Source organism: Notamacropus eugenii, chromosome 3 (genome assembly GCF_028372415.1).
Source record: "Notamacropus eugenii isolate mMacEug1 chromosome 3, mMacEug1.pri_v2, whole genome shotgun sequence".
Taxonomy (NCBI): Eukaryota; Metazoa; Chordata; class Mammalia; order Diprotodontia; family Macropodidae; genus Notamacropus; species Notamacropus eugenii.
The window spans coordinates 423664436-423685180 of record NC_092874.1 but is presented as its reverse complement, the minus strand read 5'-3'; the positions used below and the strand labels follow the sequence as shown (position 1 = coordinate 423685180).

The 20745-nt window shown below is 41.9% G+C and overlaps 1 protein-coding gene across 5 annotated transcripts in view; it reads left to right on the top strand.

The window, feature by feature from the left end:
• The window catches only part of FBLN2 (fibulin 2), a 206272-nt gene that overhangs the window by 48061 nt on the left and 137466 nt on the right, over positions 1–20745 (top strand). For 3 of the 5 annotated variants that reach the window (XM_072598243.1, XM_072598241.1, XM_072598245.1), the window contains 2 exons: positions 556–617; positions 15757–17302. In XM_072598243.1, coding sequence (XP_072454344.1) covers positions 15892–17302 — 1411 coding nt within the window. In that variant the 5' untranslated portion in view covers positions 556–617; positions 15757–15891. The remainder of the gene's footprint in view (positions 1–555; positions 618–15756; positions 17303–20745) is intronic. The other 2 variants (XM_072598244.1, XM_072598242.1) reach the window with 1 other exon arrangement.

Genomic DNA, 20745 nt, shown 5'->3' with positions numbered 1-20745 from the left:
GGATGCCAACATTCAGAGCTTGAAAGGGCCTTAAAAATCATCTAGTCCAAATGTTTTGTCTTAGAAGGAGCGCCCTGAGTCCTAGAGAGCTAAAGGAAGGCTGCACTCTGTATTCCTGGTTGTAGAGCCTATCCTGAGGAAGTCATAGATATTTAGAAGCACCGGAGAAAGACTTGTGTGAAAGGGAAAATGGAATGCAATGGCTAAGGATAATTTGTAACATTTACATAGTATTCTGAAGTGAGCAAAAATACATGGGTAACGTCTCATTTGAGCCTCATTGCTACTTTATAAGATGGTTACTAACAGGCATTATTATCCCCATTTAACAAATGAAGAAACCAAGGCTGTGAGATGTTAAATAGTTATAATTAGTAAGTGTCTGAGGCTAGATCTGAACTCAGGTCTTCCTGACTCCAGGTCTAGCAGTCATCCATTGTTCTACCTCTCTGTCCCCTCTACTTCTGGGCAAACAATTCTGAGTGCATGAGCTACTGATGGGGGGAGGTGGAGAGCGCCATTTTTATCTGAGAAGAGTGATGTCTTTGTTTGTAGATTCCTTGTTGCCCAGGATTGACTATTGGAGCAATAGATTAGCAAAAATGACTCTTGTTCACGTGAGTATAACATTTCATTGTGGAAGACTGAAGATGGGTTTCCTTGGAAACCAAAATGAATAGGAAATAAGCAGCAGATTTTCTCTGCTTCACAGTGCTATGAAGGAGGTACTGCAATTATAACTCTTGCCAATAAGCCAATGGTTCTCTGATCTTAGAAATTCTCTCCAATGATAGGTATTCCCTCCAGTGATATAGATAGCACCCCTCTAGGGCTGCCCATCCTATGGGATTCTCACCCAAGCCCTCACATAAATTCCCCATAAGGGATTCATCCAATGGGCTGGGAGCCTTTCATGAAGTCTCTCAATTTTGCCTAAATTCTAAAGGGACAGAAAGAGTGCCCATCTGTTGTTTCTGACTTTAGAATGTGGCCCATCCAACTTTTTTTTTCTTTTCTAACCTACCTAATGCTTTCCCAGATATTTCTCCTGTGTAATTCCTCAATTATAGTTAGTCTAAAGATTATAGGGTGAGAGTTGTAAGGAAATTCAGAGGACCTTGAGTCCAGCCCCTTCATTTTACAGAAAAGGAAACTGAGGCATGGTGAGGTTAAGTGATTTGCTTCTGAACACCTAGATAGCAAGTGTCTGAATCTGGAGCTTTCTGACTCCATGTTCAATGCCCTCTCCATTCTGCCATGTTGCGGCTGATGTCAACCATATTCTTCTCCATTGCTCTGTGAGTAAGTCTTCATTTCAGGTCTCCAGTGAATCTGGTGCCTTGTGGACTCATTGCCATACAGCATCCCTGAGAGAATGTTGGTATTAAAATCAGGAACTTTCATTTCATGGAAATGTGGCGGTGTCATTAAAGGAAAGCATTATTATCCCATTTTACTGCTGAGGAAAATTGAGGCTGAGACATGGGTGGGAATTAAGTGATAATGACCCTCTATTCCAAGTCTGTTATGGCCTTTTATAGCTACCAAACAGCCTCCCACTCACTCCCATTAACAACAAGTATTACAAACAAAAACCCCAGTAAGTGTTCATGAGTGACCTTTATAAACATCTGAAGTCAGGGAGTCTGTGTAATAAGGTAATAATATGATATGGGGCAGCACATAGTATAGTGGTTAGGGTATTGGACTTGGAATCAGGAGGACCTGGGTTCTATGCTTACTAGTTATGTAAGGACAGCTCATTAAATCTCTTTGGGTCTCAGTTTCCTTATCTGTAAAATAAGGGTGGGGTTGGACTTGATTACTTCTGAGGTCCCTTCTAGCTCTAAATTTAGGATCCTGTGATGAGAGGATTATTTCCATCCCCAACAAGAGTTTTCTCCAGATTTCAGGCTGCCTTACACAGGGATGTGGAGCAGGGATTCCCTTTTGAGATCACCCTTTCTTAGCCTCACTTGGAAATGCAACTTTTGGAGATGGAATGTTGATGCCCACCCACGAAGGAGGCCAAGGCTACAGTGCCTTTCCCATCTCCTTTCCCCATCATGGATTGAGGGCTCTGATTCTGGGCCTCCCCTTGCTTTATGTGTGGTCCCCACAGGGGACTGGATTGGGGTCATGGTGATGGCATACTCTGACCCTACTGAGAGGTCACATACCTTGGCTTCCTCCCACCAGCAATCTGACTTTCCATTCTGTCCCCATCACGTAGAGCTGCTGATACAATTGTGTGATCACTCCTAAGTCAGGGCGTTTAGGCTCAAACTGCTCCCTCCCTGTAGAAACTGAACTTTCCTTGCAGTAGGTAGCTGAAGACTCTGCAGTTGAAGGGTCAAGTCCCTAGAAAGTTCATGGTCCAAGTGAGAACTTTTGGCCCAGGGGATCCCTTGGAACCCCCTTGAGCTGAGGACTTCACAGTCTCACAGTCACAGCATAAGCCTCCAAACTCCACTGGATGAAAGACTTTGGCTGGAGTGCTTCATTGGCATTCTCTACCCTGGCCAAACAGACTCAAAGGGACTGGATCTTGTTCTCCCTCATAAAAACAAATGTTTAAGAGACGAGAAGAAAAAAGAAAGGGAGGAAATGTAAGACGAGGGGCCCAACAAGATAATTGCTAAGGTCTTTTCCAGCTCTTAACATTCTGTGATTCTTCTGATCGCAGTGAAATGTTTATTGGGCCCCAGGAATGAAGAGCTATTGCATAAGCCAAGTTCAAGCATCTTTTCTCTGTGTGTGTGTGTGTGTGTGTGTGTGTGTGTGTGTGTGTATGTGTTTTTTCTTGGAAAACAATGAATAAAAAGACTCAATTTTACATTCCTATAAGCATTTTTTCTTGAAAAACAACATATAAAAAGACTCAATTTCACATTCCTGTGAGCATTTTTCTTTGAAAACAGTGAGTAAAAAGTCTCAATTTTTACCTTCCTGTAAGTGGAGATATGGAGGGAACTAGATGGTCCAGTGGATAGAGTGCTGGGTCTACAATCAGGAAAGCTTGAATTCAAAGCCAACTCCAGACACTGATTAGCTATGTGACCCTGGGCAAGTTACTTAACTTCTGTTTGTATCAATCCACTGGAGAAGGAAATGGCCAACCACTCTAGTATTTTTTCCAAGAAAATCCCATGGGCAGTATTGGCATGCTATGGTCCATTGGATCACAAAGTGTCAGACATGACTATAGCACTCCACAGCAACTAGTGATGGAGTGTCCATCTTCAGGCTATCCGCTTTCTTCTCAGGACTGGAAGATAGATCTTCAGAGACACAGGTCTGGAGCTGGGAGGGACTTGACTAGTCCAGTGGCTAGTTTTATTTTTGGGGGGGAGTTCATGGCCTCATGGTCTCCCTAGTCTCTTTCTCAGAATAAAGTTTTTACATCCACAAAATAAAAACACATTGACTTAAAAAGGACACCAATTATATTGAAATACAGTTAACAAATATTAAACAAACAAGTTCCTGGGTGACAAACATCTGGGTTAAGGAATTGAAGGCTCTGGTGAGAATAGAAATATAGAATGTTACCTAGAAGAAGGCAGCTCATTAATGTGCTATCAGCATCTGAGGAAGTAACATTGAAAAAGAAAAAGGGAGAGCTCTGAAAGAACGGAAACAATCTGACCTCCATTATTTTGTCCTGGGCTACCAGTCTCACTCATGGATAAACTGTTCTGATCAGAAAGTTAATTGCCTTAATCCTCAAATTCTAATAACTTTCAACTTAGGTAAATAAATATTTATTAGGCAACGATGACATACAGAACACCATGCTAGGGCTGAGCATACAAAAATAAAAAAGAACAGATTTCCAATCACAGTCTAATCAGTAACCTTGGGGGACTCACTATTTAAATCTGGATAGATCAGTTACCATTCCCTGACCCCCACCCCACCCCAGTGCCTCAATGTTTGTTGCGCTGGACCTAACATGGTGGATCTTACATGGTGGACCTCACATGGCTTTGGCTCCATCTCTAATCCTATCTGCTGAGTAGAAAGAGGTTTCATTGTCCCCAGAGGGTAGAATTAGGAGCAATGGATGAAAGTGGTAGAGAGGCAATTTTAGACAGTATAAGAAACAAACAAATAAACTCCCTTCATGTTCCAGTCTCCTATTGTCTAGTCTTCTTATACCTTCTACTCACTAGCTGTGTGACCTTGGGCAAGTCACTTAACCCCAGTTGCCTCATCCTGGGTCATCTCCAGTCATCCTGATGAATATCTGGTCACTGGATTCAGATGGAGGAGAAGTGAGGCTGGTGACCTGCACAGCCCTTCTTCACCCAAAACAAAGTCAAGTACAAGTCATGTCATTATTTCTCTGATGACATGGTCTTCTTTGGCAATGAAGGACAAACACACACCTTATTCCCCCATATACATTTCTATCCAGTGATCTCTGTGATTCCTCACACAAGATGTTCCATCTCCCAAATGGAAAATTAGATTAGGGAGGCCTGGGTTCGTGTCTTGCTTCTGACTTAAACCGAGAAAGTGATTCTAGACAAGTCACTTACTATCTCAGTACTCTGGGCAGTTCTCTGAAAAGGTTCATATCTGTATTGGTAGAAGGAATTTCCTCACCTGAGAGGTTCCTCTATCAATGAACTGAGGCTGAATTGTCACCTATGCTGTTATTTTGTAGGTAAGGGGGCCCATTCTGAAATGTTGGCTAGGGGAACTGAATGATAACTTTCAGTCATTGCCACCATGATAAGCACTGTCCAGCTTTGCCATACCAGTTCTCCTCCAGCCAGCATCCTGCTCCCTCACGGGTCTTTGTGGTTTATCTCTGGAGAAGTATAGAGGAAAGTCTCTGGGGAAATGCCAAGCTAGAGCCTGAGGTCTCCTGACAGCCTTTGCACTTGGATTTCCTCTGTTAATTTTTCTTTACTTTGATCTCCCATGGAAGCTTCTCACCCATTGTGGAGGAATGATTTTTGTCTCTTTTCCTCACTGATGAATGCCTGATTTTTAAAAAGAGTTATGAATGACTGGGAAAGAAAAATGCCAGAAACCTCACCCTAGCCAAAAGCAATATTTTCTATTCTCTAAGGCTGATTAAGAATAATGGAAATTAATCTTTGTAATTCAGTGTGTGTTCACTCGGCTAATGTACTTAGATAGAATATCTTCAAGTTCAACTCTCACCCAAGCAGTTTGTTTTATGTGTTTGAAGGAGGGGAAAAGAGAAAAAGCTGGACCCTCTACCAGAGAGATCGTGTTTCTATGAGTTCACATGACCTCATTCTCTTTAAGAAAATAACTAACTCTGAGCTGAGCTTGTTTTAAAAGTGAAAAGGGGGGCAAAGTGGAGGGCTCTAAATTTCACCACAGTAGTCTGGGGGGGTGGTATTCTGGAGCTTTAACCCCTTAGTAGCCAGAGGAGAGTAAAAATATATGTGTTTAAAGTCAGAGGTAGGCAGTTAACTGCCATTAACTCTGATGGTTTTGGAAAATTGTGGTTCAGCAACAATCAATGACCTTTAGCATCAAGCTTCCATTCTCTTTTAGCAGGGGAATTAGAGCCATGAATCTTCAGGCTTGCTCAGGGACTTCAGAATTTATTCATGGACCCAGGATTCAAAGCCCTGAATCTCTGTGGCAGGCATAGCTGGTTCCTAACTTTAAAAAAAAGTGGTTTTATTGTTACTTTTTGTTTTTATATGATATTTCCAAATATATCTCTACTCAGTAAGCTTTCCCTTGTACTACAGAAAAATAAGGGAAACCAAGAATGACACAATGAATGACCCATCAGATAGTATATGTGACATTCTATATGCAGAGTCCTGGGTTCTTCAAGGAAGGGGGAGAGTTTTGTTTCTCTCTCTCTCTCTCTCTCTCTCTCTCTCTCTCTCTCTCTCTCTCTCTCTCTCTCTCTCTCTCTCCCTCTCCCTCTCTGTGTATGTGTAATATTCCAGGTCCAATGACCCAGTCTGGATTTTTCACGTTCTTTTCACTGACATGACTATACTCATTGTTTCTATTGCTTTCCTGGTTCTGTGTAATTCGCTCTGCAGCAGTTCAAACAAATCTTCCTATGTTTCTCTGACTTCCTCATATTGTTTCACAATAATATTCTGTTTTATTTGTTCAACAATTCCCTATCCAGTGAAGACTCTTTTTTTCCAGTTTGTTTGGCTACCATAAAAGTTCTGCTCTGAATATTTTGTCGTAATTAGGAACTTTTGATCTTTGGCCATCTTGGCCTCTATGCCCAGCTGCAGAATCTCTAGGTCTGACGTTATGGTATAATTCCAAATTGTTTTCCAGAACCATTTAACTGATTGCCAGCTTTACCAATAGTGTTTAGTGTGCTATCTTCTCATAGATGCTCCAACATTGACAATTTCTATTTTCTCCATCTTTGCCAATTTCCTGGGTATGAAATGAAACTTTAGAATTATTTTAATTTACATTTCTCATGATTTCTAACAATCTTTTATATGGTTGTTGATTGTTGATGATTCTTCTTTTGAAGATCATTCAAATCCTTTGACTTCTTATCTACTGGGGGAATGGCTTTTGGCCAAATATTTTTGAGTTACTTTGATTCCTGCTTTATTATAGTCTCAGAAATATAGCTTCTCCCCTCCCCCCCAAAAATCCAACGCAACACCTCACATTATCACTTACTCTTCTCTTTGTGGCAAGTCTTTGAGAGAAAGCAAAGTAAAGAGATAATAGAAGGGAGTCATAGGCTCGTAGATTTAGAGCTGGGAGGGACTGCAGAGGTCATCCACTGCAATACCTCATTTTACAGATGAAGAAACTGAGGCAAGAGAGATGATTAGCTGAGTAGACTCATTGCCAAGTTTGGCAGGCACAGGCACAAAGAAGAGATAAGGAATCCAGCTTTGGAGGTGCTTGTCTTCCTTGGCTTTGTTGGTTTCATTCCATCTCACGCCAGTTCTCTGCAGCCAGCGTTTGCTTAGGTTGGGATCTCTGAGAAAGCATTGCCCCCAATCTGGTTCTCATCTCTTCCTAGTCCAAATCCCCTCCTAGTTCAGCTAAAAACTTCTCCCTCCTTATCTTTCTTCTTGGCTCCTTCCACTTTATTCCTGTTTCACCCTGATGGATAGGTTTTCTCCTCTCTTCTGTGTCAGGGGTCATGATTTCTTTCTTGCATGTTATGGACCCTTTTGGCAGTCTGGTGAAAGTAAGAGACTCTCAGCAATTAAGTAAATGCATAAAATAAAATACATAAGATTACAAAGGAAACAAATTCCATTGAAACAGTGTCATCATATTTTTTTTAAGTTCATAAAGTCCAGGTTAAGAACCCCAAATGTAAACAACTGCTATTGTTGTTCATTCATTTCAGTTGTGTTAAACTCTTTGTGACCCCATTTGAGGTTTTGTTGGTAAGGATACTGGAGTGGTTTATCATTTCCTTCTCCAGCTCATTTTACAGATGAGGAAACTGAGGCAAACAGGATTAAGTGACTTGTTGATATAAGTGTCTGAGGCTGGATTTGAACTTAGGTCTTCCTGACTCCAGGCTTGGTGCTCTACCCACTGTTGCCTCTTAAATGAAGAGAATTATCTAATCTATTTATTTTTTAATTATATTTTGTTCTCTCTCTCCCCTCTCCTTTTACAAACACATATAGTCAAGCAAAACAAATTGTCAAAAATTCACATGCCAGTCTGCCCTATGAGTCCATCACCTCTCCGTTACATCCAGTCTATTTCTAGGAGAGTCAAAAAAAGTTGACCTTTGGGAACATTTGGCCTTTAACCAGAGCCACATGAATACAGAGAACTAATTGAATATTTACAGGAAAAGGGGAAAGGGCAAATTCAACCACAGGCAAGGGATCTAGATATTGGATCAATCTAGAATTGGAAAAGATAGCAATAATCAACAGGAATTTATGAAGTGCTTTCTACATGCCAGGCACTGTGATCATAAGTACAATGAATGAAATAGTCCCGATCAGCACAGAACTCACAGTCAAATGGAGGAAGACAACAAGGACATATGTATATATGTAGAATAAGTATAAATATAGTAAGTACAAATAAACACAAAGGAATTAAATGCAAGGTGGTTTGAAAGGGAGGGGTGCTAGTATTTGGGGGGTGGGGTGGGAGCATCAGGAAGAGATGGGCATGTGGAAGGTGATGACTGAGCTGCTTCTTGAAAGAAGAGAAAGATTCTATGAAGCAAAGGTAGTGGGAATGCATTCCAGGCATGGGGACACAGATGGAGACAAAGCATCACACATGAAGCCTAGAGGGAAGACCAATTTGAATGGATTGCAGAGTGCTTGAGGAGGGGTGCTGTCCAACGAAGGCAGCTAGATGGTGCAATGGATAGAGTACTGGACTTGGAATCAGGAAGACTCATTGTTGTGAATTCAAATCTGGCCTCAGACACTTAATAGCTTCCTGACCCTGGGCAAGTCACTGAATCCTGTTTGCCTCAGTTTTCTCATCTGTAAAATGAGCTAGAGAAGGAAATGACAACCCCTTCAGTATCTTTGCCAAGAAGACTCCAAATGGAGTTTTGCATGTTACAGACATGCAAAGACATACAAAGACTTGGAAAAACTGAACATTAGCAATGTCCAGTGAGACTGGAAAGATAGGTTGGGACCAGGTTGTGAAGGATTTTAAATACCAACAAAAGGAGTTTATACTTTATCTCAGAGGCAGTAGGAAACCCCTAAAGTTTATTGAGTAAGAAAATGATATCCGTATATGAACTTAATGAAAATAATTTGAACATTATTATTGATAATGGATTGATGTTGGAAGAGGCTTGAGGCAGGAATACCAATTAGGAAGCCATTATAATAATCAAGGTAAGAGGTGATGAAGGTGACAGCTGTATGAATAAAGAGGAGGTTTGTTTGCAAGAGATATTGTTGAGGTAGAGATAGCAAGGTTTGGCAACTGATTAGAAATGTGGGGGGAGGAAAAGTGAGGGGTACAGGATTATGCATTGGTTATGAAACTGACAGAAATAGAGATGAGTTTTGGGGAAAAGATAATGAATTCAGCTTTTGACATGTTGAGTTTGAGATGTCTTTGGAATATTCTGTTTGAAATATTTTATAGGCAACAAGTGATGCAGGGTTAAAACTTAAGGGGAAAACTGAGACTATATTGTTATGAGAGTAATTGGCATGGAGATGATAATTAAATTCATGGGAGCAGATGAAGTCTCCAAGAGAGAAGAGCAGAAGGTCCATGCTAGAGTTTGGGGTGGGGTGTCCAGTGTTAGGGGGCATGATCTAGATGATGAACCAGTAAAGGAGATGGAGAAGGAGCAGTCAGACAGGGAAGAGAAAAATCAGGAAAGAGTAATGTTCCAAAAGCCTAGAGAGGAAAGGGTGGCCAATAGTGTCAAAACAGCAGTAGGTCAAGAAGGATGAGAATGGGGGGGAAAGGACCATCACCTTTGGTCATTAAGAGATCGCTGGTAACTTAGAGAGTGTGGATACTTCAGTTTCACCCCATCCTTACCATGGAGAAAAGAGTTTTACTGACCTTACTGTTGGTGGGTGAGAAGTATGGTCTTCGTGGACAAAGGAAGGCTGGCACAGGGGGACACCCTAATAAAGAACACTAGTGTCTCAGTTCTAATGGTGGTTCTGTTACTTAGTAGTTTAGCAAAGCAAATTACCTACCTTCCCTGGGCCTCTATATCTCTAAGGGAATGGCTAAGTCACTTCTGAACTTCCACTCAATTCTAAATCTCCTGCTCCTGTCTGTAACTCTGAGGCAGAAATTACTGCCTGGAAACCAGAAACTATGCTGGCTTATTCAGCAAGATGTTACTAATTTTCAGTAAGTCTAGTTTGCCTTTGGAAGGTGCATTAATTCTTGGGGTTCCAGGGGCTGCCTGGGAAGACTCATTTGCCAAGGGGTCACTATTAAAGACAACAGGTTTACATGCTCCCTACAAAGTATGGCCCCTTCTCCCTTCCAACAGAAGGACCAGAATTCTAGGTACAGCCAAACCACTGGAGGGATCATGAGAAGTACCTTACCTCTCCAGCCAAGGGTGTGGCAGTAGAGTTTTTTGGGTTTTTTTTTTAAAGAAACTGGAATTTGGAAGAGAGGTAGGTAGAGCCCAGCCAGGCCAATTTTGTAATTTTCTCCAGTTTTAGGAGGAAGTGAAAATTAAGACCTTCTGCATTTCAGCCCATTGAGAGGTCATAGTCTCCTACAATATACTCATACCTTCCACTAGAACAGACTTCAAAGAATGGAAGGGGCGGGGAGTCTCCTAAGAGCTAGGAATAGGGCAGGAATGGAAAATTCTTTAGGTGTGGAAGGAGGTTAATGATATAGCCAGGCTCAGTGTTCACTCCAAGGGTAACTGTGGAAATACAACTAAAAACAATAGTGACATTTGGGATACTTTAGAATTATAGAGTTGGAAGGTCAGATAGTCTGACTTCCCTCCTACTGCAGGAATCTCTTTATAGATAGCATCTCCTGAAATATTGGAAACATTGCTTTGGGAAACCAAGAGTTCCATTGCTGGACAGCTCTCATGGCCAAGAAATTCTGCCTCCCTTTTACCTCAGATATTGGTCCCGGTTCATACCCCCTAGACCAATACAATATTGGATGTCTCAAAAATCTTAGTGCAGTTTAAAGGTCAGTAACTTAAAACCGCACTAAGACTTTTGGGACATTCTGTATCAGTCTAAACACCATCCAACATGACACTCCTTCAGATACATGAAAACAACCATCATGACCTTCCTGTTTTCTCTCCCATGGACTGACCATCCCAAGTTCCTATAGTCAGTGCTTACTTCAGAAGTTTCTAGACCCTTTATCATTCTGACTGCCTTCATCTGTATATACTGTACTTTTCTAGTGTCTCTCTTAACATTAGCCTCTAAGAAATGAACACACATACTTTGAATGACCGGAGAATATTCCTGTTATTTGTGTTTAATATATGTTAAAGTCCATGTTCATAAACTAAGTCCTTTCCACTTTAGAAGACAGAATCTGCCCAAGTGTAGAAAAATTGGATTTAAGGCTTAAGCAGCAATAAAGGTAATTATCAAAACATCTTTGCAGTGGAATAAGGTGAGTTCAAAAACAAGAGATCTCCAAAAGTTTAGGGTTTTCTCAACAAAAGTATTTTCTATTTTATAAATTATCTTTTAATATTCTCATTAACTTTTTGAAATCACCAATTGAGATAAAAGGCTTAATTTTTTTTTTTTACAAAACACTTTTGTGCTTTGTGAGTTACTTTCATTCTTCTATAAGCAAAGAGTCAACTTTTTCTTTCCAGTTAACAGCAAGTCCTTTTCACCAATTTGTGGATAGCCTGGCCAATATGTACAATGGACTAGTTATATGTACACATGTTATCTAGCTTTCTTTCTTTCTATTTATCTATCTACCCATCTATCTTCCATCTATCTATACATATATATATGTATAAACTTTTAAAAATATCTCATTTTTGAATTCACCCTTATTATACCCCAAAGATGTGCGTACACACACACAAACATGTGTGTTTGTATGTATATATACATACACATATTTATATTACATACAAATACATACATATCATCTCTAGTAGTATAGGAAAGGAGCATTAAACCAAGTCAAAAATGTATAGATAGTATGTCATGATTAGTGCATGTCTATAGATGTGACAAAGAATTAGTGAATTGGTGGGCTTGTCTCCTTTTATACTTCCGTTTCTAAAATAAGTAACTGGTCTATCTGTCTCTCTATCTTTATATATGTGTGTGTATGTGTGTGTGTGTGTGTGCATATGCACATACATCTATGTGTATATATATATATATATATATATATATATATATATATATATATATATATATATATATATATATATATATATATATGCACATGTTGATTTTAACTTTAGACAGGCATCGTATAAAGAGCATTAATATTGGCTTTGGGTTGTTTTAAAATCCCAACCCTGGTACTATGAGACCTGAGGCAAATCACTTAAATTTCCTGGCCTCAGTTCTCTCATCTTTAAAAGGCGGGGGATACATTAGTTCACTCCTAAGTCTCTTCTGGCTTCGTACCCATGCCTCCTATTTTTATGGGGAGTACTATTCTTAGAGTTAATTATACTAAAACCTTTTTACTTTGGCCAGAAGTATTTGAAATAATTAATGACTACAACTCCCCGGTGTGAAATGCAGGATTTAGGAAATTCTAACCTCCTATGCTTGTTGGTGCCAGAACTGGAAGGGACTTTAGAACTAATGGGTGCCATCCCACTTCTTCATTTTAAAGATAAGGATCCTGAGAAGAGGAATGATTGGCCAGCAGTGCATGTTGCTAGCAAGTCAAAAAGCTGGGCTTTTGTTGGTTCATTCCACAAGTGTTTGTTAAACAGTTACCACATACCAGGCACCGTTAGGCACTGAGGATACAAAACCAAAAATGACACAGGCCCTGCCCTCAAGGAGATAATATTATAGTAAGAGAGAAATAGCATATACCCAGGAAAATAAATGCAAAGTACATGAAAAGGGGGATGGAGAGAACTAGCAACTTGGGGCATCAGGCTAGACCTAATGTGGGAAGTGACACTTGTCCCAAGCCTTGAAGGAAGTGAGGGAATTTAAAAAGTTAGAGGTAAAGAGGGAGTGCATTCCAGGCCTAGAGAATGGCTGAGGGGATAAGGGAGAAAATATAAGATATGGGAAGCAGCAAATAGGCCACTCTGACTAGAACACAGAATGAGTGAAGGGGAGAAATCTCTAACAGACTTGTAAGGGAAGGCTGGAACCAGGTTGTGAAGGGCTTTCGTTGCCAAGTAGAGGGTTTTTTAAAAAAGATTTCAACATGGAGACAAGAGGGAGCCATTAGAGCTTCTTGAGCTGAGGAGTAACATGGTCAAATCTATACTTTAAGAATATCAATCTAGAAGCTGCGTGGAGGGGAGAGGTTTGGTGCAGGATGAGGAAACTGAGGTTGAGAAAGGTTAAGTGATTTGCCCAGAGTCACACATTTCATAAGTGCTGGAGACAGGATTTGAAATAAGGTCTTGATTGAATTTGGCCTCAACTTCAATCTCTATCTCTCTCCCCCTTAAAAATCAAAGATAAATGGCATTTCAGTGACCACACAGTCCAAGCTCTGTTTGAGAAAGGATCCTGTCTACAACATACCCAACAAATGGGCATCTATTCTTTACTTGAAGGCCCCCACTGGGGGAGAACTCATTACCTTTTGAGATAGCCCATTCCACTCTGAGATAGCTCTCCCCATTAGGAAATTTTTCCTTATATCAAATGTAAACGTGTCTCTTTGCAACCTCCATGACTGCTGCCAAGTTTCATTTAAGAAGCAGCTAGGTGGTGCAGTAGATAGAGAACTTCCTGGAGTCAGGAAGACCTGAGGTCAAATTCAGCCTCAGACACTTAACAGCTGTGTGACCGAACAATCTCTCTGTGCCTCTCTGTCCTCAACTGTAAAAAGGGAATAATAATAGCTTGTACTTCGTAGGGTTGTTGTGGAAGCAGCTAGGTGACTCAGTGGATAGAATGCTGGGCCTGGAGTTTAGGAAGACCCGAATTCAAATTCAGCTTCAGACAGTTACTAGCTATGTGACCTTGGGCAAGTTCCTTAACCTCTGCTTGCCTTAATCCACTGGAGAAGGAGATGGTGAACCTCTTCAGTATCTTTGACAAGAAAACCTTTTGGACAGTACATTCCATGGGGTCATGAAGAGTCAGGCAAGACTGAATGACTGAACAACAATGTGTTGTGCAAAGTTTGCAAACTTTAAAGCACTCTATAAATGCTATTATTATTGTAATTATAATTATTTTGTGTACAATCCCTTCAAGGCATGAGGTCCCCAAGCAGTAACTGTCCTCTGGACCTTCCCTCACTCATTGTCAACATTTCCCTTCTCTGGGTCCTAATTAAGGGGCAGCAAGGTATAGTGGATAGAGGGCTGGATTTTGAGTTAGGAAGTGCTAGGGTCAGACTCCACTCCAGACACCTCCTAAGTGTGTGACCCTGAGTATGTCACTTAACCACTCTCTTTGCCTCAGTTTCTTTATTTGTGAAATGGGAGGTTGGTCTCTTCACAGCCTAAATTCCCTTTAAGTTCCAAATTCTATGGTGCTCGTCTTTGCTCTCAATTTGCTTTCATGTGAAGTAGAGAGGCAGTATGTGCATCAGTATGAAGAATCAAGGGACTCTGCCACTTTCCAAGTTGATCACGTCACCCTGGACAAGTCACTTCATTTGTCAAAGCCTTTATTTGCCCATCTGCAAAATGAAACTTTTCACTGAAGATCCATTGAATGAATGCACTTTAACTTAGTCATGTAGAGCTGGTAGGGACCTTGAAGACCATGGAGTCCAGAGATCTTTTACCTTTTAGTTTCACAAATCTCTTGGGCAGTTTGGTGGAGCCTAGGCACACCTTCTTAGAATACTGGTTTTACATGGTTAATATGGAAATATGTTTTGAATGACTACACATATATAATGTATATAAAATGGCTTACCTTCTCAAGGTGAGGAGGGGGAGGAAGAGAATTTGGAACTCAAAATTTAAAAAAAAAGGAATGTTAAAAATTGTTTTACATGTAATTGGGGAAAGGTAAAATATTAAAAAAAGAATGGTGTTTTTAAATGCTTAAAATTACAAAGGAAACCAGTAATACTGAAATATAGTAATCAAAAAAATTTAAATTCGTTGGCCACAGGTTAAGAACTCCTGATCTTGCTCAGACCCTTTATTTTAAAGATTTTTTAAAAACTAAGATAAAGAAGAAAAAAGACTAAAGATAGGAAGAGTCAGAATTCAGTCCTCTAATGGTCTGTAGACTCTGCTTGGGGCCCCAGAGAGAAGGCATTTGGATTGCCTCATCCCTGTTTGCCACATAGAGAACATTATGATATAACTTCTTACGTTGGCATAGATTGAGACAGTTTGCAAGGTCCTTTTGCATGCACTCCTTATTCAGTTCTTAACAGGATCCTATGATCCTGGTAGGCAGCTTGAGTGTTCTGGTGCCCATTCTACTATCTGAGATATTAAGATTCTCCAGGACCCAAAGCCAGATGCTCTGACTCCAGATCAAACTTTCTTCCCTCTGCACCATCTTCCCTCTTGGGTTACATCTGAAATTGTTTTGAAAAGTGTAACATATGAAGTAAAAGTACGATATTGATTATTAAATCCCATTACAGTGCAAAGTCTCTAGATGACAAAAAGATATTCAGGCCCCAATGGATGGTCTGTGTATTTCAGAAGTATTCCATCCAAGAAAATTCCAGGATACTACAGAATTCATAGAGCCCCTTAGGACTCATAGTGATAGGGTTTGACTTTTGTGCTGAGAGAGAGACAGACAGACAGACAGACAGAGACAGACAGAGAGAGATGAATGTAGCTTTTACAGGTATGAAGAATTCTTTTGGCCCAGTGAGAACAATTATGAATTGAAGCAGCCAAGGAGGCCTGGATTTCAGCTAGCTCAAGGGGACTAACTCCTCCTAGCTGAGATCGAGGGCCTGCAGAACTGGAGACATGATGATTAACTCCTTGCCGAGTTTTCCAGCTGTTGGATGTTATCCCAACTTCTAAGGATCTTTAATGCTTAACAGGCAGGTGTGTGTGTGTGTGTGTGTGTGTGTGTGTGTGTGTGTGTGTGTGTGTGTGTGTATGTGTGTGTGTGCAGGCGTGCATTGAGCAGTCACTGACAGAGTTTTCTTTCATAAATGCAGGACTGAAGAGGAGAAAAGAAGGGTCGGGGGGAACCACAGCAGCTTGAGACCGGAGACCAGCTAGATTCCTGACTGGACAAGGCCAAGTCAAGTGCCAAGTGCAATCGAGGCGTTTCCTCAGCCAGGAGTGGGGTGATGGCTCTGCTCAGAGGGTTTCCTTGGTATTGCCTGACAGTCATCACCTTGCTGCTGCTTCTCTCCAGAGGATCTGGGGCCCAAAAGGATTGCACGGGTGTGGACTGCAAGCCCTTGGAGAATTGCATTGAGGAGGTGCTGGACCCGGGGGAGTGCTGTGCATCTTGCCTGCAACATGGCTGTACCTGCGAGGGTTATCAGTACTATGACTGTGTCAATGTCGGCTTCATGAACGGCAAGGTGCCAGAGGGACAGTCCTACTTTGTGGACTTTGGAAGTACGGAGTGCTCCTGCCCCAAAGGTGGCGGCAAGATCAGTTGCCAGTTCATGCTTTGCCCAGATCTGCCCCCAAACTGCATTGATGCTGTCATCCCCTCAGATGGCTGCCCGCAGTGTGGACGTATCGGTTGCTTGCACGAGGGCCAGAAATATGTGGCAGGTCATACTGTCCGCATGCCCCACTGCAAAGTCTGCCACTGTCCGAACTCTGGCGGTGAGCTCATATGTTACCAGCTCCCAGGCTGTGACGCCTCTGCCTTCCACCTCTCTGGCAACCTCTCTGAGCATGAGGACAATGACCCTGACAGACACTATGATGATCCCTATAGCTATGACCAGGAGGCTTCTGAAGGAGACACAGCACAGGGGGAAGCCCCAACAAAGGGTTGGACAGTTCCCGGAGCCCAGCCTGCTCAGGACCCCAGCAGCTTAGAGCAGCTGGAGCTGCAGCGTGAGGATATGAACACTATTGGCAACAACACAACCCTTCCTGGATTCACCCAGCTTGCCTCCCCTACCAGGCAGGCAGCTGCTGTGGCCACGGGCCCTAAAACCCCTAGCCAGTCTAGAACCAGGAGTGTGATCGAACAGAAAGAGAAGGGAGTTGTAGATGAAGAAGAGGAAGAGGAGGAGGAGATAGAGGAGGAAGAAGAAAGGGGAGAAGATGGCTACCCAGAACCCTCCAAGGTGCATGAGGCCAATGAAAAAGTCACTGGAGCTAGAAGTATTCACGAGAAGCCAGAGGAGAGACAGAATTCAAACAATGTTGTAGAATCCGAGGATAGAACCCAGGATCAAGGGGAAGAACGGGGAAGAGTGGAGCCTGAAGGAAACACCATTCCCAATGTTCAGCCAAACCCCAGAGACAGGGGGAGGGATGGTGAAAGGAGTGCTGGCATTGGATTCCAAGAGGCGACTTCTACAGAGAAAAATGTGCCCCAACCAGCCCAAGGGGGTCGAGTGGAAAAGACCATCCCCAAGGTGAAGTTTACCCCAACCACTCTCCCTCCGGTTGCTCTTCAAGAGGATCCAACCAAGGAGACACCCAAACAGTCCCAGACTCTCTACCACTATCCACCACAAGAGAAGGTCGACCCTAACTCCATCCATTCTGATCCTAGAAATCAGGAAGGTAAGACTTGTATGCAGTTATTACAGTCCAAAAGCCCTCAAGACATCCTACCTATCTATCTTTTCAGGAGTGGAGAGCTAGTTTCCTAGCATTTTCTGTTTTTTCCCCTTCTACTCCTGCTTCCCTCTTCTCTTTCTAGCACCCTATCATCTAATACCCCTTTTTCTTTCCCATCCATCTCTCTCTTGCTGCCCTCTCCCATTTGCCTGCTCTCATTCCCTCTTCCCTCTGATCCCCTTCTCTCCTTCCATTCTCTCTCACATTCCCTATCTCCCCACCACATCTTTTCTTCCATTCTGTCACTCCTGAAGGTGTAGTAGAAAGAGCCCTGGCTTTGGAGTCAGAAGAGCAGGGTTTGGATCCCCACTCTGCCTCTTATTTACTTTGGGAAACTCATTTAACTTCTCTGGGTCTCACTTAACTTCTCATCTGTACAAATCCCTTCTTCCCTTCTATTCCCTCTCATTCCCTCTTGCTTCCATCCTTCCCCATCCCTTCTCATCTCTCCTTTCTTCTCTCCTTCATCTTTCTCTCATTCCTTCCTGTTTTCTTTTCCTAAAGCCATCTGTTACCTACTTAGTACTACTGTATTTAAGAACTGGAAATGATTGACCTTCTGTGATGCCTGTTCAGTTTTGGAAACAAGGGTGGGGGTGGGATTGATTAGAGGGATGGACCTTCTAGTGGGATAACTTGAGTAGTAGAGATGACATTATGCACATGTGGAAAGGTTTGGCATTGACTGATCTGCATTTTAATCAGATAAATAAATTTGCCTCTGTCGAGCTAGGAAGAGGAAAGGAGAGACAGAGAGAGACAGAGATGGAGACAAAGCAACAGAGACAGAGAAGAGAGAAAGAGAAAGAGAGAGAGAGCGAAGGGGGAAGGATTGGGAGGGAGAGAGAGATTTGTTAAGTTTCAGTTCCAGCGTTCTCTTGAACATTTTGTGTCTGGTTCTCCATGCGTGGGCATACTTTAAGGGACCTGGGTTCGAGTTATACTTCTGCCTTTGCTGACCGTATGAAGATAGCCAAGTCATTTCAGAATGACCTGAGCCATAGCATCCCCACCAGCAAGATGAGCATCATAATCCTCCTCCTACTTATTTCACAGGATTGCCACATGGAGCCTTATGGAACTATAGAAATAAGTTTTCATTTCCTGCCTGTTCCTCTTCTTTTTGTATGTGAGACAGTTGAGTTCAATCTTTATATATTTATTCAATACATTTTTTATCCTCAACTTGGTAACAGCCTCCAAAAACAAACAGTGAATTAAACAAACAAAAATTAAAAAAATGACGCTGCATAATCTGGAAACTGCAGATTATTTATAATTTGTTGTTAAGTGTTTTTTTCCAAAATGATGACAAAAATCTTTTGTTTGCTCCCAGGCTTCCTCCTCCTATCACTATTTCAGCTCATTTTTATGGTATTTTCTGGCTTTTGTGAGCTTTCTAGAAAACCCTAAATTGGAGTTGGTGTCACTGGTTTGTGTATCCTGTTGTCTCTTAGTATCCCCTTCTCACATGTTTTCTGTATTTCTTTGTATTCTTCATATTTTCCATTTCTTATAGCATAATATTATCCTATAACATTCCTACACAATTTGTTCTGCAAGGATCATTAACAAGCAATATTGGAACCTGAGGTGGCACAAACTATGTTCCCCAAATTAACTTTTTAAGCAAGGGAGTGGGAGGTGGCTACCTTGCCAGTTGTGAAGTATACCTGGGGTGCCCCTGTGGGTGAGGAGAAAGCTTGCTAACCATCCTTTCTAAAGGACACTGTCTGCTTTCAGCATCCTCTAAATTCAGTATTCTGGGACCGATCCCCAGAGAGGATTCCCACACTGGTTATGACTGATTGTAACTGCTTCAGCCATTCTAAACAGGAGGTTATTTCCAGTTTTTTGCAATTATGAACAAAACTATTATGAATATTTTCGTACTGATAAGATATTCTTCCCCCTTTTAATAATATCTATAGAGCATAATCCTAGTAGTGAGATCACGGTGACAGTGTTTAATATTTCCCTTTTTCATGCCTGTGTCTCCTTCTAATCTTCTCCAAAGCTCCCTGATACTCCTTGCCTCCCTTCTCCAGAGTAAAAGTTCAATCATTGCCCTGTGGATCCAGCTGCGGTTGGGACACATGGAGTGAGGATTAAATAGAGTCTTTGGGATTGTTTGTAGGCACCAGGGCTGGCATGGAAAAAAGCACAGCGGGACATGGGGAGGACCAGGAAAGGTCTGCCAGCCTCTCCACAGTTCTTCTGTGCTCCTGGAAAGTTCTTCCGTGACACATTCCTTTGGCTTAAGGCTCTGAAAGCTATTAAAGTACAAATGTCATCCTGGCATACACATGAAACCATTATCATCCATTTACAGGCAAGTGGAAATTAGTTAATGGGACATCTTGGCTGAAAGTATGACTCTGAGGGCATGGGGCACCAGAGGAGTTCATTCTGATGAGGAAAAAGGGAAGGAAAATATCTGGAGTACTGCAAAAAGCAACAGACACAATTAGGAGACCTGATTTTGGGTCTAGGCTCCTTGTCTTACTCCTTATGTGACCTTGGGAGAGTCTGTTCACCACTGGGGGTCTCAGTTTCTTCATCAGTGAAATGGGTGGGCTGGGTGAGATGACCTCTAAAGTTCCTTCCAACTTCAGATTTGTGATCCTGTGTTCTGTGAAGTGAGATATTTGGCCCAGATGATCTCTAAAGTCCCATCTAGCTTTAATATTGTGATTATCTAACTGTAAGAGTTGCCTATTGCTGAAGGGAGGAGCCTTGGGTACAAGGCTGCAGCATAAAGGGATTTCAGTGTAGTAGAAAGAGGTAGAAATCCTCCCTCTGCCAGTGACTTTGGGCTTCACCCTCCGAACTGCAGTTTCCCCATCTGCTAAATGGGACCAAAATACTTGCTCTTCAGAATAGTGGATGGTGGAGTCTGGGTTCAAGTCCTGCCTAGCTATGCAATTGAGGGCAGGTATCTTAACTTCTTAGTGCCCTCAGGTAACTCTAAAATGATTATTTACAGGCAAGTTGCCAATCTGTCTAGGAGGGGGAATTTCCATGCTAGGAGTTCCCTATAGGGGTAAAATCACAAGTCTGGACCCAAACCAACAAAAATACTGACATTACCAATCTGCAATTTGCCTAAAACAATTTGCCTGACATACAGGATTGTTGAGGCTCAATAACCTGTAAAGTATTATAGAAATTTGGACTGTTTTCATTTATTTTGCAGGAGGGGAGACTAAAAGGCCAGGGATATAAACTACATAGAAAGGCATTAAAGATAAAGCCTCTTTAACAACTGGAAACCTTGACCAGGGGTGGGCTCCGAGGATTCAGGACACCCTGCTTCTTCTGGCCTTAATAAGTTGAGACTTGACCTAGGAACCCCAAGGACCACAGGAGAAAACCATCTTCTTCCT